Source organism: Dendropsophus ebraccatus, chromosome 10 (genome assembly GCF_027789765.1).
Source record: "Dendropsophus ebraccatus isolate aDenEbr1 chromosome 10, aDenEbr1.pat, whole genome shotgun sequence".
Classification (NCBI taxonomy): domain Eukaryota; kingdom Metazoa; phylum Chordata; class Amphibia; order Anura; family Hylidae; genus Dendropsophus; species Dendropsophus ebraccatus.
The window spans coordinates 2,001,348-2,020,528 of NC_091463.1; the positions used below are offsets into that span (position 1 = coordinate 2,001,348).

Consider the following 19,181-nt stretch of genomic DNA (forward strand, 5'->3'; position numbering starts at 1 on the left):
CTGCGCAGTATACACCCCCATATATCACTGCACCCCTATATACTGCACAGTATACACCCCCATATATCACTGCACCCCTATATACTGCACAGTATACACCCCATATTTCACTGCACCCCTATATACTGCACAGTATACACCCCATATATCACTGTACCCCTATATACTGCACAGTATACACCCCATATATCACTGCACCCCTATATACTGCACAGTATACACCCCCATATATCACTGCACCCCTATATACTGCACAGTATACACCCCCATATATCACTGCACCCCTATATACTGCACAGTATACACCCCTATATATCACTGCACCCCTATATACTGCACAGTATACACCCCCATATATCACTGCACCCCTATATACTGCACAGTATACACCCCCATATATCGCTGCACCCCTATATACTGCACAGTATACACCCCCATATATCGCTGCACCCCTATATACTGCACAGTATACACCCCATATATCACTGCACCCCTATATACTACACAGTATACACCCCATATATCACTGCACCCCTATATACTGCACAGTATACACCCCATATATCACTGCACCCCTATATACTGCACAGTATACACCCCTATATATCACTGCACCCCTATATACTGCACAGTATACACCCCCATATATCACTGCACCCCATATACTTCAGTATACACCCCTATATATCACTGCACCCCTATATACTGCACAGTATACACCCCCATATATCACTGCACCCCATATACTTCAGTATACACCCCTATATATCGCTGCACCCCTATATACTGCACAGTATACACCCCCATATATCGCTGCACCCCTATATACTGCACAGTATACACCCCATATATCACTGCACCCCTATATACTGCACAGTATACACCCCATATATCACTGCACCCCTATATACAGCACAGTATACACCCCCATATATCACTGCACCCCTATATACTGCACAGTATACACCCCTATATATCACTGCACCCCTATATACTGCACAGTATACACCCCATATATCACTGCACCCCTATATACTGCACAGTATACACCCCATATATCACTGCACCCCTATATACTGCACAGTATACACCATATATATCACTGCACCCCTATATACACTGCACAGTATACACCCCTATATATCACTGCACCCCTATATACTGCACAGTATACACCCCCATATATCACTGCACCCCTATATACTGCACAGTATACACCCCATATATCACTGCACCCCTATATACTGCACAGTATACACCCCCATATATCACTGCACCCCTATATACTGCACAGAATACACCCCATATATCACTGCACCCCTATATACTGCACAGTATACACCCCTATATATCACTGCACCCCTATATACTGCACAGTATACACCCCATATATATCACTGCACCCCTATATACTGCACAGTATACACCCCTATATATCACTGCACCCCTATATACTGCACAGTATACACCCCATATATATCACTGCACCCCTATATACTGCACAGTATACACCCCCATATATCACTGCACCCCTATATACTGCACAGAATACACCCCATATATCACTGCACCCCTATATACTGCACAGTATACACCCCTATATATCACTGCACCCCTATATACTGCACAGTATACACCCCATATATATCACTGCACCCCTATATACTGCACAGTATACACCCCTATATATCACTGCACCCCTATATACTGCACAGTATACACCCCATATATATCACTGCACCCCTATATACTGCACAGTATACACCCCTATATATCACTGCACCCCTATATACTGCACAGTATACACCCCATATATATCACTGCACCCCTATATACTGCACAGTATACACCCCCATATATCACTGCACCCCTATATACTGCACAGTATACACCCCCATATATCACTGCACCCCTATATACTGCACAGTATACACCCCATATATATCACTGCACCCCTATATACTGCACAGTATACACCCCATATATCACTGCACCCCTATATACTGCACAGTATACACCCCCATATATCGCTGCACCCCTATATACTGCACAGTATACACCGCGTATGTCACTGCACCCCTATATACTGCACAGTATACACCCCCATATATCGCTGCACCCCTATATACTGCACAGTATACACCCCCATATATCGCTGCACCCCTATATACTGCACAGTATACACCCCCATATATCACTGCACCCCTATATACTGCACAGTATACACCATATATATCACTGCACCCCTATATACACTGCACAGTATACACCCCCATATATCGCTGCACCCCTATATACTGCACAGTATACACCCCCATATATCACTGCACCCCTATATACTGCACAGAATACACTGACAGGAAAGCCCGGGAACAGGGCTGCCTGACCATAACTCCGCCCCCAAAGAGGCTGGTCACATGGGCAGTATGCCATCCCAGGTCCTTCCCGTGGCTAGATATATATATATATATATATATATATATATATATATATATATATATATACACTGTATTTATACAGACAGGAATAAACATAACTACAACCCCCAGGATGCTCTGGGCTCTCTGAGGGGCGGGTTCAGATCTCGTCTTCCTGTCTTCCTGTTGCTGTAGCAATTGCAGTATTCTCGCGAGGTTTGTCCCTTTGTCAAGATGGCGGCGTCCATAGAAGATGTGCTGATCGGGCTGCCCGGCTGTGAGGACCCCCTGGAGGCGCTGAGGACCCTGAAGACGGCGGCGCTGGCTCTGCCCCTGCCGACCCTGAGGGAGCGGGCCCCGGAGCTGCAGCTGGCCGGTGTCTTCTCCCTACTGAGCGGCGGCGACAAGTGAGCCAGCGGGGCCCCCGTATATAACCCCCATAGGTGTACCCCTATATCACTGCACCCCATATACCTCAGTGTACACCCCTATATATATCACTGCACCCCATATACCTCTGTATACACCCCTATATCACTGCACCCCCATATACCTCAGTGTACACCCCTATATCACTGCACCCCATATACCTCTGTATACACCCCTATATCACTGCACCCCATATACCTCAGTATACACCCCTATATATCACTGCACCCCATATACCTCAGTGTACACCCCTATATATCACTGCACCCCATATTCCTCTGTATACACCCCTATATCACTGCACCCCATATTCCTCTGTATACACCCCTATATCACTGCACCCCATATACCTCAGTGTACACCCCCTATATATCACTGCACCCCATATACCTCAGTGTACACCCCTATATATCACTGCACCCCATATACCTCTGTATACACTCCTATATATCACTGCACCCCATATACCTCTGTATACACCCCTATATATCACTGCACCCCATATACCTCTGTGTACACCCCCTATATATATCACTGCACCCCATATACCTCTGTATACACCCCTATATCACTGCACCCCATATACCTCTGTATACACCCCTATATCACTGCACCTCTATATACCTCAGTATACACCCCTATATATCACTGCACCCCATATACCTCTGTATACACCCCCTATATATATCACTGCACCCCATATACCTCTGTATACACCCCTATATATCACTGCACCCCATATACCTCTGTATACACCCCTATATATCACTGCACCCCATATACCTCTGTATACACCCCTATATATCACTGCACCCCATATACCTCTGTGTACACCCCCTATATGTCACTGCACCCCATATACCTCTGTATACACCCCTATATATCACTGCACCTCATATACCTCTGTATACACCCCTATATATCACTGCACCACATATACCTCAGTATACACCCCTATATATCACTGCACCCCATATACCTCTGTATACACCCCCTATATATCACCGCACCCCATATACCTCTGTATACACCCCTATATCACTGCACCCCATATACCTCAGTGTACACCCCCTATATATATCACTGCACCCCCATATACCTCTGTATACACCCCTATATATCACTGCACCCCATATACCTCTGTATACACCCCCTATATATATCACTGCACCCCATATACCTCTGTATACACCCCTATATATAACTGCACCCCCATATACCTCTGTATACACCCCTATATATAACTGCACCCCCATATACCTCAGTATACACCCCTATATATCACTGCACCCCCATATACCGCAGTATACACCCCTATATATCACTGCACCCCATATACCTCAGTATACACCCCTATATATCATTGCACCCCCATATACCTCAGTATACACCCCTATATATCACTGCACCCCTATATATCACTGCACCCCATATACCTCTGTATACACCCCCTATATATATATCACTGCACCCCATATACCTCTGTATACACCCCTATATATCACTGCACCCCCATATACCTCTGTATACACCCCTATATATCACTGCACCCCATATACCTCTGTATACACCCCTATATATCACTGCACCCCATATACCTCTGTATACACCCCTATATATCACTGCACCCCATATACCTCTGTATACACTCCTATATATCACTGCACCCCCATATACCTCTGTATACACCCCTATATATCACTGCACCCCATATACCTCTGTATACACCCCCTATATATATCACTGCACCCCATATACCTCTGTATACACCCCTATATATCACTGCACCCCCATATACCTCTGTATACACCCCTATATATCACTGCACCCCATATACCTCTGTATACACCCCTATATATCACTGCACCCCATATACCTCTGTATACACCCCTATATATCACTGCACCCCATATACCTCTGTATACACCCCTATATATCACTGCACCCCCATATACCTCAGTATACACTCCTATATATCACTGCACCCCCATATACCTCAGTATACACCCCTATATATCACTGCACCCCACATACCTCTGTATACACCCCTATATATCACTGCACCCCATATACCTCTGTATACACCCCTATATATTTCACTGCACCCCTTATACCTCAGTATACACCCCTATATCACTGCACCCCATATACCTCTGTATACACCCCTATATATCACTGCACCCCATATACCTCAGTATACACCCCTATATATCACTGCACCCCATATACCTCTGTATACACCCCTATATATATCACTGCACCCCATATACCTCTGTATACACCCCTATATATCACTGCACCCCATATACCTCAGTATACACCCCTATATCACTGCACCCCATATATCTCTGTATACACCCCTATATATCACTGCACCCCCATATACCTCAGTATACACCCCTATATATATCACTGCACCCCATATACCTCTGTATACACCCCTATATATATCACTGCACCCCATATACCCCTGTATACACCCCTATATATCACTGCACCCCATATACCTCTGTATACACCCCTATATATCACTGCACCCCATATACCTCTGTATACACCCCTATATATCACTGCACCCCATATACCTCTGTATACACCCCTATATATCACTGCACCCCCATATACCTCTGTATACACCCCTATATATCACTGCACCCCATCTACCTCTGTATACACCCCTATATATATCACTGCACCCCATATACCTCTGTATACACCCCTATATATCACTGCACCCCATATACCTCAGTATACACCCCTATATATAACTGCACCCCATATACCTCTGTATACACCCCTATATATCACTGCACCCCATATACCTCTGTATACACCCCTATATATCACTGCACCCCCATATACCTCTGTATACACCCCTATATATCACTGCACCCCATATACCTCAGTATAAACCCCTATATATCACTGCACCTCTATATACCTCTGTATACACCCCTATATATAACTGCACCCCCATATACCTCTGTATACACCCCCTTTGTATCACTGCACCCCCATATACTTCTGTATACACCCCCTATATATATCACTGCACCCCATATACCTCTGTATACACCCCTATATATCACTGCACCCCATATACCTCTGTATACACCCCTATATATCACCGCACCCCATATACCTCTGTATTCACCCCTATATATCACTGCACCCCCATATACCTCAGTATACACCCCTATATATAACTGCACCCCATAAACCTCTGTATACACCCCTATATATAACTGCACCCCCATAAACCTCTGTATACACCCCTATATATCACTGCACCCCCAAATACCTCTGTATTCACCCCTATATATAACTGCACCCCCATATACCTCTGTATACACCCCTATATATCACTGCACCCCCATATACCTCTGTATACACCTATATATAACTGCACCCCCATATACCTCAGTATACACCCCTATATATCACTGCACCCCCTCATACCTCAGTATACACCCCTATATATCACTGCACCCCCTCATACCTCAGTATACACCCCTATATATCACTGCACCTCTATATACTGCTTAGTATACACCCCCTATATATAACTGCACCCCATATATCTCTGTATACACCCCTATATATATAACTGCACCCCTATATACCTCAGTATACACCCCTATATATAACTGCACCCCCATATACCGCAGTATACACCCCTATATATCACTGCACCCCATATACCTCAGTATACACCCCTATATATAACTGCACCCCCATATACCGCAGTATACACCCCTATATATCACTGCACCCCTATATACCTCAGTATACACCCCTATATATCACTGCACCCCCATATACCTCAGTATACACCCCCTTTATATCACTGCACCCCCTCATTCCTCTGTATACACCCCTATATATCACTGCACCCCCTCATTCCTCTGTATACACCCCTATATATCACTGCACCCCATATACCTCTGTATACACCCCTATATATCACTGCACCCCCATATACCTCTGTATACACCCCTATATATCACTGCACCCCATATACCTCTGTATACACCCCTATATATCACTGCACCCCCATATACCTCTGTATACACCCCTATATATCACTGCACCCCATATACTTCTGTATACACCCCTATATATCACTGCACCCCATATACCTCTGTACACACCCCTATATATAACTGCACCCCCATATACCTCATTATACCCCTATATATCACTGCACCTCTATATACCTCTGTATACACCCCTATATATCACTGCACCCCATATACCTCTGTATACACCCCTATATATCACTGCACCCCTATATACCTCTGTATACACCCCTATATATCACTGCACCCCCTCATACCTCTGTATACACCCCTATATATCACTGCACCCCATATACTTCTGTATACACCCCTATATCACTGAACCTCTATATACCTCAGTATACACCCCCTATATATAACTACACCCCCATATACCTCTGTATACACCCCTATATATCACTGCACCCCCATATACCTCAGTATACACCCCTATATATCACTGCACCCCATATACCTCTGTATACACCCCTATATATAACTGCACCCCATATACCTCTGTATACACCCCTATATATCACTGCACCCCTATATATCTCAGTATACACCCCCTATATATCACTGCACCCCCATATACCTCAGTATACACCCCTATATATCACTGCACCCCCATATACCTCAGTACACGCCCCCTATATATCACTGCACCCCTATAAACCTCAGTACACGCCCCTTATATATCGCTGCACCCCCATATACCTCTGTATACACCCCTATATATATAACTGCACCCCCATATTCCTCAGTATATACCGCCTATATATCGCTGCACCCCCATATACCTCTGTATACACCCCTATATATATAACTGCACCCCCATATTCCTCAGTATATACCGCCTATATATCACTGCACCCCATATACCTCTGTATACACCCCTATATATATCACTGCACCCCATATACCTCTGTATACACCCCTATATATAACTGCACCCCATATACCTCTGTATACACCCCTATATATCACTGCACCCCCATATACCTCTGTATACACCCCTATATATATAACTGCACCTCCATATACCTCTGTATACACCCCTATATATCACTGCACCCCATATTCCTCTGTATATACCCCCTATATATAACTGCACCTCCATATACCTCTGTATACACCCCTATATATAACTGCACCCCATGTACCACTGTATACACCCCTATATATCACTGCACCCCATATTCCTCTGTATATACCCCCTATATATAACTGCACCTCCATATACCTCAGTATACACCCCTATATATCACTGCACCTCTATATACTGCTCAGTATACACCCCTATATATAACTGCACCCCTATATACCTCAGTATGCACCCCCTATATATCACTGCACCCCATATACCTTAGTATACACCCCTATATATCACTGCACCTCTATATACCTCTGTATACACCCCTATATATCACTGCACCCCCATATACCTGTGTATACACCCCTATATATCACTGCACCCCCATATACTTCTGTATACACCCCTATATATCACTGAACCTCTATATACCTCAGTATACACCCCTATATATAACTGCACCCCCATATACCTCTGTATACACCCCTATATATGTACCCCTATATATCACTGCACCCCATATACCTCTGTATACACCCCTATATATAACTGCACCCCCATATACCTCAGTATACACCCCTATATATCACTGCACCCCTATATACCTCGCCCCTTATATATCACTGGTATATACACGCCCCTTATATATCGCTGCACCCCCCTTATACACGCCCCTTATATATCGCTGCACCCCCATATACCTCTGTACACGCCCCTTATATATCGCTGCACCCCCATATACCTCTGTATACACCCCTATATATCACTGCAACCCTCTATACTGCACAGTATACACCCCCATATATCACTGCACCCCTATATACCTCAGTACACGCCCCCTATATATCACTGCACCCCTATATACCTCAGTACACGCCCCTTATATATCGCTGCACCCCCATATACCTCTGTATACACTCCTATATATATCACTGCACCCCTATATTCCTCAGTATACACCCCTATATATCACTGCACCCCTATATACCTCAGTACACGCCCCCTATATATCACTGCACCCCCATATACCTCAGTATACACTCCTATATATCACTGCACCCCTATATACCTCAGTACATGCCCCCTATATATTACTGCACCCCTATATATCACTGTACCCCTATATACTGCACAGTATACACCCCCTATATATCACTGCACCCCTATATTCTGCACAGTATTCACACCCCTATATGTCACTGCACCCCCATATACCTCAGTATACACCCCTATATATCACTGCACCCCTATATACTGCACAGTATACACCCCTATATATCACTGCACCCCTATATACTGCACAGTATACACCCCTATATATCACTGCACCCCATATACCTCAGTATACACCCCTATATATCACTGCACCCCCCTGTATTCCTCAGTATATACCCATATATATCACTGCACAGTATACACCCCTATATATCACTGCATCCCTATATACCTCAGTATATACCCCCTATATATCACTGCACCCCTATACACTGCACAGTATACACCCCATATATCACTGCACCCCTATATACTGCACAGTATCACCCCCATATATCACTGCACCCCTATATACTGCACAGTATACACCCCATATATATCACTGCACCGCTATATACTGCACAGTATACACCCCATATATCACTGCACCCCTATATACTACACAGTATACACCCCATATATCACTGCACCCCTATATACTGCACAGTATACACCCCCATATATCACTGCACCCCTATATACTGCACAGTATACACCCCATATATCACTGCACCCCTATATACTGCACAGTATACACCCCATATATCACTGCACCCCTATATACTGCACAGTTTACACCCCATATATCACTGCACCCCTATAGACTGCACAGTATACACCCCCATATATCACTGCACCCCTATATACTGCACAGTATACACCCCCATATATCACTGCACCCCTATATACTGCACAGTATACACCCCCATATATCACTGCACCCCTATATACACTGCACAGTATACACCATATTTATCACTGCACCCCTATATACTGCACAGTATACACCCCATATATCACTGCACCCCTATATACTGCACAGTATACACCCCATATATCACTGCACCCCTATATACTGCACAGTATACACCATATATATCACTGCACCCCTATATACACTGCACAGTATACACCCATATATATCACTGCACCCCTATATACACTGCACAGTATACACCCCTATATATCACTGCACCCCTATATACTGCACAGTATACACCCCATATATATCACTGCACCCCTATATACTGCACAGTATACACCCCATATATATCACTGCACCCCTATATACTGCACAGTATACACCCTATATATCACTGCACCCCTTTATACTGCTCAGTATACACCCTATATATCATTGCACCCCTATATACTGCACAGTATACACCCCCATATATCACTGCACCCCTATATACTGCACAGTATACACCCCCATATATCACTGCACCCCTATATACTGCACAGTATACACCCCCATATATCACTGCACCCCTATATACACTGCACAGTATACACCATATATATCACTGCACCCCTATATACTGCACAGTATACACCCCATATATCACTGCACCCCTATATACTGCACAGTATACACCCCATATATCACTGCACCCCTATATACTGCACAGTATACACCATATATATCACTGCACCCCTATATACACTGCACAGTATACACCCCTATATATCACTGCACCCCTATATACTGCACAGTATACACCCCATATATATCACTGCACCCCTATATACTGCACAGTATACACCCCATATATATCACTGCACCCCTATATACTGCACAGTATACACCCTATATATCACTGCACCCCTTTATACTGCTCAGTATACACCCTATATATCATTGCACCCCTATATACTGCACAGTATACACCCCCATATATCACTGCACCCCTATATACTGCACAGTATACACCCCATATATCACTGCACCCCTATATACTGCACAGTATACACCCCTATATACTGCACAGTATACACCCCATATATCACTGCACCCCTATATACTGCACAGTATACACCCCTATATAGCACTGCACCCCTATATACTAGACAGTATACACCCCCATATATCACTGCACCCCTTTATACTGCACAGTATACACCCCTATATATCACTGCACCCCTATATACTGCACAGTATACACCCCATATATCCCTGCACCCCTATATACTGCACAGTATATACACCTCCATATATCACTGCACCCCTATATACTGCACAGTATACACCCCCATTTTTCACTGCACCCCTATATACTGCACAGTATACACCCCATATATATCACTGCACCCCTATATACTGCACAGTATACACCCCATATATCACTGCACCCCTATATACACTGCACAGTATACACCCCCATATATCACTGCACTCCTATATACTGCACAGTATACACCCCCATATATCACTGCACCCTTATATACTGCACAGTATACACCGCGTATATCACTGCACCCCTATATACTGCACAGTATACACCCCATATATATCACTGCACCCCTATATACTGCACAGTATACACCCCCATATATCACTGCACCCCTATATACTGCACAGTATACACCCCATATATCACTGCACCCCTATATACTGCACAGTATACACCCCATATATATCACTGCACCCCTATATACTGCACAGTATACACCCCTATATATCACTGCACCCCTATATACTGCACAGTATACACCCCATATATATCACTGCACCCCTATATACTGCACAGTATACACCCCTATATATCACTGCACCCCTATATACTGCACAGTATACACCCCATATATATCACTGCACCCCTATATACTGCACAGTATACACCCCATATTTCACTGCACCCCTATAGTCTGCTCAGTATTCACCCCTATACATTCCTATGCTCCCTATAGTGCACCCCCATCACTGTTCCCTTCCCCCCCCCCCCCCCCCCCGCAGGGAGCAGGTTTCTTTGTGCGTTACGATCCTTGAACGATTCCTTGCGGCCTTGGATCCTGTTCATGTTGCCAGGAATTATAAGGAGGAGCTGCAGAGGGCGCTGTACCACCCCGAGGAGAGTGTGCGGCTGCTGGCTATAGCCCAGGTGAGTGTACCCCCCCCCCCGGCCGGAGAGCTGATGGTGGGCCTAACCATGCAGGGGCCGAGGGTGCGGTGTAAGCATCTGGGGGTGACTGTGGCCTCCCGGGTTGTTGTCTTCACTGGTGGTGCCCTCCCGGGTTGTTGTCGGCACTGGTGGTGCCCTTCCGGCTTGTTGTCGGCACTGGTGGTGCCCTCCCGGGTTGTTGTCGGCACTGGTGGTGCCCTCCCGGGTTGTTGTCGGCACTGGTGGTGCCCTCCCGGGTTGTTGCCGCCACTGGTGCTGACCTCCCGGGTTGTTGCCGCCACTGGTGCTGACCTCCCGGGTTGTTGCCGCCACTGGTGCTGACCTCCCGGGTTGTTGCCGCCACTGGTGCTGACCTCCCGGGTGGTTGGCGCCACTGGTGCTGACCTCCCGGGTGGTTGGCGCCACTGGTGCTGACCTCCCGGGTGGTTGGCGCCACTGGTGCTGACCTCCCGGGTGGTTGGCGCCACTGGTGCTGACCTCCCGGGTGGTTGGCGCCACTGGTGCTGACCTCCCGGGTGGTTGGCGCCACTGGTGCTGACCTCCCGGGTGGTTGCCGCCACTGGTGCTGACCTCCCGGGTGGTTGCCGCCACTGGTGCTGACCTCCCGGGTGGTTGCCGCCACTGGTGCTGACCTCCCGGGTGGTTGCCGCCACTGGTGCTGACCTCCCGGGTGGTTGCCGCCACTGGTGCTGACCTCCCGGGTGGTTGCCGCCACTGGTGCTGACCTCCCGGGTGGTTGCCGCCACTGGTGCTGACCTCCCGGGTGGTTGTCGCCACTGGTGGTGCCCTCCCACTGATGGTGCCCTCACGGGGGGTCGGCGGTGGGGTGCAGGTTCGGATGTGTATTCCCCCACTAACGCTTGTCGGTTTTAGGTGGGGAGGATTGTGGAGAACTCTGAGGCCATGACGGAAATACTGAACAACCTGGAGCTGCTGAAGCAGATGGTCCTGAGCATCGGAGGAGACAAGATCACGGTGGCGAAGGAGGTGTGTGCTGTAACCTAGGAGATGGTCTGCTGTTTTTCACAGTGGGGGAGGGGTCAGACATTGTTGCAATCTCTTATCAGAGTGACATCACACAAGACAAGTGTCATGTGACCAGCATCACTCTGCTATGAGACCCCCGTGTCATGTGACCAGCATCACTCTGCTATGAGACCCCCGTGTCATGTGACCAGCATCACTCCGCTATGAGACCCCCGTGTCATGTGACCAGCATCACTCTGCTATGAGACCCCCGTGTCATGTGACCAGCATCACTCCGCCATGAGACCCCCATGTCATGTGACCAGCATCACTTCGCCATGAGACCCCCGTGTCATGTGACCAGCATCACTCCGCTATGAGACCCCCGTGTCATGTGACCAGCATCACTCCGCTATGAGACCCCCGTGTCATGTGACCAGCATCACTTCGCTATGAGACCCCTGTGTCCATGTGATCCCCATCGCAACGCTATGAGACCCCTGTGTCCATGTGATCCCCATCGCAACGCTGAGACCCCTGTGTCCATGTGATCCCCATCGCAACGCTATGAGACCCCTGTGTCCATGTGATCCCCATCGCAACGCTATGAGACCCCTGTGTCCATGTGATTCGCAACGCTATGAGACCCCTGTGTCCATGTGATTCGCAACGCTATGAGACCCCTGTGTCCATGTGTTCCCCATCGCAACGCTATGAGACCCCTGTGTCCATGTGATCACCATTGCAACGCTATGAGCCCCCCCCACATATCTTGTCACTAGCACCAGTGAGTGCTGATGGTTATTGTGTTACTATACCTTTAAAGCCTCCATTTTGTATCTTTGTGTGAGGAGCTGTATATATAATAACCGCTGTGTGTTTTCAGGCCATTTCATCACTGTCCAGGATTGCGGGGAGCCCGGCCGGGTTACAGCTCCTGTTTGGGGGTGACCTGTTATCGGAGCTGAGATCAGTGATGGCGGTCAGTGACGTGGTGCGGTACAGAGTATACGAGGTGATTGTGAATGCCGTCCCTGCTGAGTATATGTGTGTATGTGTATATATATAATGAGTGGTCTGTGCTGGTGGTGTCATACGTGTAACTGGCGTGTTCTCTGCTTTGTCTGGCTGTAGCTGGTGGTAGAGATCGCTGCAGTGTCGCCACAGTCTCTCAGCTTCTGTGCTGCCAGTGCTATCCTGCCCCAGTTACTGGAGGAGCTGACGGGGGACGACGTCCTGGTCAGGTGAGTGGATGTGACACATTATACCCCCATCTATATACACCTGTGCTGCCTGTATGCATACACCCATGCCCCCCCCCCCCCCCCGGCTGTATGTGTACACCTGTACCCCCCCCGCTTGTATGTGTACACCTGTGGCGCCTGTATGTGTACACCTGTGGCGCCTGTATGTGTACACCTGTGCCCCCCCCCCCCGCCTGTATGTGTACACATGTGCCCCCCCCCCCCCCCCCCCCCGCTTGTATGTGTACACCTGTGCCCCCCCCCCCGCCTGTATGTGTACACCTGTGCCTCCCCCCCGCTTGTATGTGTACACCTGTGGCGCCTGTATGTGTACACCTGTGCCCCCCCCCCCACCTGTATGTGTACACCTGTGCCCCCCCCGCTTGTATGTGTACACCTGTGGCGCCTGTATGTATGGAGTTGGGCTGTTCTGTAGGACTAGCTTTGTTAACCAGTTGGGGTCTGCAGGGTAACCTGTGTGGAGATGGTCACAGCGCTGGCGGGCACGCTTCATGGACGCCAGTATCTCGCCCAGCAGGGAATCATTGACAGGATATGTAACCTGATTGTTGGGGCAGACTCGGACCCATTCTCGGGGCTCTATCTACCAGGTGAGGTCTGACCTTGTGGGGGTCCCATGTTCCTCTGCTCTTTATCTCATGCCGTGCTCTGTGTGTCACAGGACTGGTGAAATTCTTTGGGAACCTGGCGATGGTGGACAGTCCGCAGCAGATCTGTGAGCATTACCCAGCATTCCTGCAGAGAGTCTATGACATGGCTGAGGGGCAGGAGACCACCATGATTGGCGTCGCTGTGGACACACTCGGGGTCCTGGGCTCCAGCCTAGAGGGAAAACAAGTTCTACAGAAAAGCGGTAATGGCGGCAGTAAGCAGAGGGGTGCCCCATGGTGGTCCCCCCATATTATCAGGTATCACAGGACCCCTTGTATATCTCCCTCCGTATTATCCCCCCAACAGGACCCCTTGTATATCTCCCTCCGTATTATCCCCCCAACAGGACCCCTTGTATATCTCCCTCCGTATTATCCCCCCCAACAGGACCCCTTGTATATCTCCCTCCGTATTATCCCCCCAACAGGACCCCTTGTATATCTCCCTCCGTATTATCCCCCCAACAGGACCCCTTGTATATCTCCCTCCGTATTATCCCCCCAACAGGACCCCTTGTATATCTCCCTCCGTATTATCCCCCCCAACAGGACCCCTTGTATATCTCCCCCGTATTATCCCCCCAACAGGACCCCTTGTATATCTCCCCCGTATTATCCCCCCAACAGGACCCCTTGTATATCTCCCTCCGTATTATCCCCCAACAGGACCCCTTGTATATCTCCCTCCGTATTATCCCCCCAACAGGACCCCTTGTATATCTCCCCCGTATTATCCCCCCAACAGGACCCCTTGTATATCTCCCTCCGTATTATCCCCCCCAACAGGACCCCTTGTATATCTCCCCCGTATTATCCCCCCAACAGGACCCCTTGTATATCTCCCTCCGTATTATCCCCCCAACAGGAACCCTTGTATATCTCCCCCGTATTATCCCCCCAACAGGACCCCTTGTATATCTCCCTCCGTATTATCCCCCCAACAGGACCCCTTGTATATCTCCCCCGTATTATCCCCCCAACAGGACCCCTTGTATATCTCCCTCCGTATTATCCCCCCAAGAGGACCCCTTGTATAAACCCCCCTCCCCCTTATATAACTATTTCCGTATTATTCCCCCCTTACCTCTTCTGTATTATAATCCTTTATCTCCCGATGGCTCACCCCTTGCACTGCCCCCTCTGTGTTTCCCTGTCTCCCTCTCTCCCCCTCCGTGTTTCTGTCTCTCTCTCTCTGTGTCTCTCACTCTCTCTCCCTCCCCCTCTCTCTCCCCCTCTGTGTTTGTCTCTCTCTCCCTCTGTGTTTCTGTGTCTTTCTTTCTCTCTCTCTCTCTCTCTCTCTCTCTCTCTCTCTCTCTTACCCTCCCTCTCTCTCTCTCCCCCTCCCCATGTTTCTCTCTCATACCCCCCTTCCCCTCCCTCTCTCCCCCTCCCCCTCTCTCTCTCTCCCCCTCTGTGTGTCTCTCTCCCCCTCCCCCTCTCTCTCTCCCTCTGTGTGTCTCTCTCTCTCTCTCCCTCTCCCTCCCCCTCTCTCCCTCCCTCTCTCTCCCTCCCCCTCTGTGTTTGTCTCTCTCTCCCTTTGTGTGTCTCTCTCTCCCTCTGTCTCTCTCTCTCTCCCTCCCCCTCTCTCTCCCCCTCCATGTTTCTCTCTCTCCCTCCCTCTCACCCTCTCTCTCCCCCTCTGTGTTTCTGTCTCTCTCTCCCTCTGTCTCTCTCTCTCCCCCTCTGTGTTTCTCTCTCTCCCTCCCTCCCCCTCTCTCTCCCTCTGTGTTTCTGTCTCTCTCTCCCTCTGTGTTTGTGTCTCTCTCACACTCTCTCTCCCCCTCCCCTCTCTCCCTCTCTCTCTCTCTTCCCCTCTGTGTTTGTCTCTCTCTCCCTGTGTTTCTGTGTGTCTCTCTCCCCCTCCCTCTCTCTCTCCCCCTCTGTGTTTCTGTCTCTCTCTCTCTCTCTCTCTCTCCCTCCCGCTCTCTCCCACCTTCTGTGTTTGTCTCTCTCCCTCTGTGTGTCTCTGTGTCTCTCTCTCTCTCTCCCTCCCGCTCTCTTCCCCCCCCTGTGTTTCTGTCTCTCTCCCCCTCTGTGTCTCGCTCTCTCTCTCCCTCTGTTTCTGTGTGTCTCCCTCCCTCCCGCTCTCTCTCCCCCCTCTGTGTTTCTGTGTGTCTCTCTCCCTCTGTGTTTCTGTCTCTCTCACTCTCTCTCCCCCTCCCCTCTCTCCCTCCCTCTCTGTCTCTCCCCCTCTGTGTTTGTCTCTCTCTCCCTGTGTTTCTGTGTGTCTCTCTCACCCTCCCTCCTCCTCTCCTTCTCTGTGTTTTTGTCTCTCTCTCTCTCTCTCTCTCTCTCTTTGTCTCTCCCTGTGTTTCTGTGTCTCTCTCACTCTCCCTCTCCCACTCTCTCCCCCTCTGTGTTTTTGTCTCTCTCTCTCTCTCTCTCTTTCTGTCTCTCCCACTCTCTCCCCCTGTGTTTTTGTCTCTCTCTTTCTGTCTCTCCCTCTCTCTCCCTCTGTGTTTCTCTGTCTCTCTCACACTCTCCCTCTCTCTCTCTCCCCCTCTGTGTTTTTGTCTCTCTTTCCTCAGGGTGATTTCCAGATTTATTTATTTTTTTTTAGTTTTCTTGTCTTTTATTCTTTCCCCCAGGAAGTCGATTCCTTAAAGTTTTCCAGAGAATCGGGCACCACGCACGTAACGGCCCAACAGAGCTGCGAGTGCGATGTTTGGACGCCATCTCCTCCATCATGTTCCTTCCGGTAGGTGATGTCACAGAGTCCGCTCCTGTCCTTCTTACGCGGTAACCTGGGTGGACTGACTGATGTGGCTCTTTTCTTCTCCAGCCGGATGATCACACGGACGACCTCCTGGCAATGGCGGAATCCTGGTTCCGGAGTCTGTCCAACCAACCCATGGAGATGTTCCGGAGCATGGCCGCCCAGCCCTTCCCGGAGCTGCACTGCGGAGCGCTGAAGGTTTTCACTGTAAGTCGCTTGTGGGGTCACGGCTGAGCCCCCCCTATACATCCCACAGCATACCAGTGCATGAGTGTAGAAGCTGGGAGAACTGGCTGACAACCCTCATTGGAGCTGTGGCCATATTGTCACCCAGCTTTCCTAGTCAGAAGTGACTGAGCAGCTGTGATTGTTCCCCCGTCCTCCTCTAGGCCATCGCCAACCAGCGCTGGGCGCAGCGGATGATGATTGACAGCCCGGGATTCATGGAGTATATTGTGGACCGATCCGTTGATCCAGACAAAGATTCCAAAGATGCCAAATTTGAACTTGTGAAAGTGCTAATCCACGCCAAAAGCACGGCGGAGGTGTTTGGGAATCAGCATTACCTGAGGCTGCGCGCCTACCACAGGGAGGGCCCCTACTACGTCAAAGCCGTGTCCACTGTGGCGGTGGAGGGAGCAGAGTAGGCAGGGAGGTTGTGTGAGTGATGACCTGACCCGGGCCCTCGCTGACCCCGCTGCTGGGCCCTCGCTATAGCGCTTTGGAAATCTCCGCCTCCCGTCTGTCCTTCTGCCATTTCCAGAACTGGAGAAGAAAAGGTGCCTGAAGCTGGGCCCAATAGTGTGGGGGTCGGAGGACGCTCCAGTGACGGCTGCTGACATTTCAGGGCAGGAGGAAAGCTGGACGTTGCTTTTTAATAATAATAATAATAATAATAATAATAATAATAATAATAATCACTTTACACAGTTTGTCGGCTTTGTCCCCGTGTCCATTAGGGCTCACAATCTAAGTTCCCCTAACAAACAAGGAAAGAACGTACAAACTTGGTGCGATCTGAACCCAGGGCCGCAAGGTTACACGGCCAACCACTGAGCCATTATGCTGGAAGACAAGCTGTCCACTCATCCTGATTCCCTTCCATAGACAACAATATAATGGTCTGACCTGTACTCCGCCACACCTACTGGGGCAGCCATTCTGGATGAAAAGCAAAACGCAACAATCACTGAGCTCAAAGAGATCCATTGATACGTTGGGGTTATGAGTCACACGGGAATAGCCAGACATCCCCTCCTGGAAGGGTTATGTATGAAAAGCCCTCTGTTCAAGCCAAGTGCCAAAGAGGTGGAGCCAAGCTGCTTCTGTATTGCTGGCCTCCTGCCCCCTCATCTCCCTGCGGGTGGCACTGAGCCCTGTACACATCACCTTCTGCCTCATGCACACACGCCTGCCACGGTCTCAGTATA

General features: G+C 48.7%; 1 protein-coding gene across 2 annotated transcripts; it reads left to right on the forward strand.

Moving 5' to 3' along the window:
* Positions 1-2,614: 2,614 nt before the first annotated feature.
* PSMD5 (proteasome 26S subunit, non-ATPase 5) lies at positions 2,615-18,676 on the forward strand. Of its 2 annotated transcripts, none has more exons than XM_069986503.1 (10): positions 2,615-2,824; positions 11,989-12,133; positions 13,028-13,141; positions 14,007-14,135; positions 14,255-14,364; positions 14,833-14,975; positions 15,047-15,250; positions 17,624-17,733; positions 17,818-17,958; positions 18,141-18,676. In XM_069986503.1, the coding sequence occupies exons 1-10, from the start codon at positions 2,652-2,654 to the stop codon at positions 18,396-18,398; spliced, it is 1,527 nt and encodes a 508-aa protein (XP_069842604.1). In that variant the 5' UTR covers positions 2,615-2,651; the 3' UTR covers positions 18,399-18,676. The 2 variants fall into 2 exon arrangements, with proteins under 2 accessions (XP_069842604.1, XP_069842605.1); XM_069986504.1 differs by having other exon boundaries at positions 15,047-15,238.
* Positions 18,677-19,181: the final 505 nt, after the last annotated feature.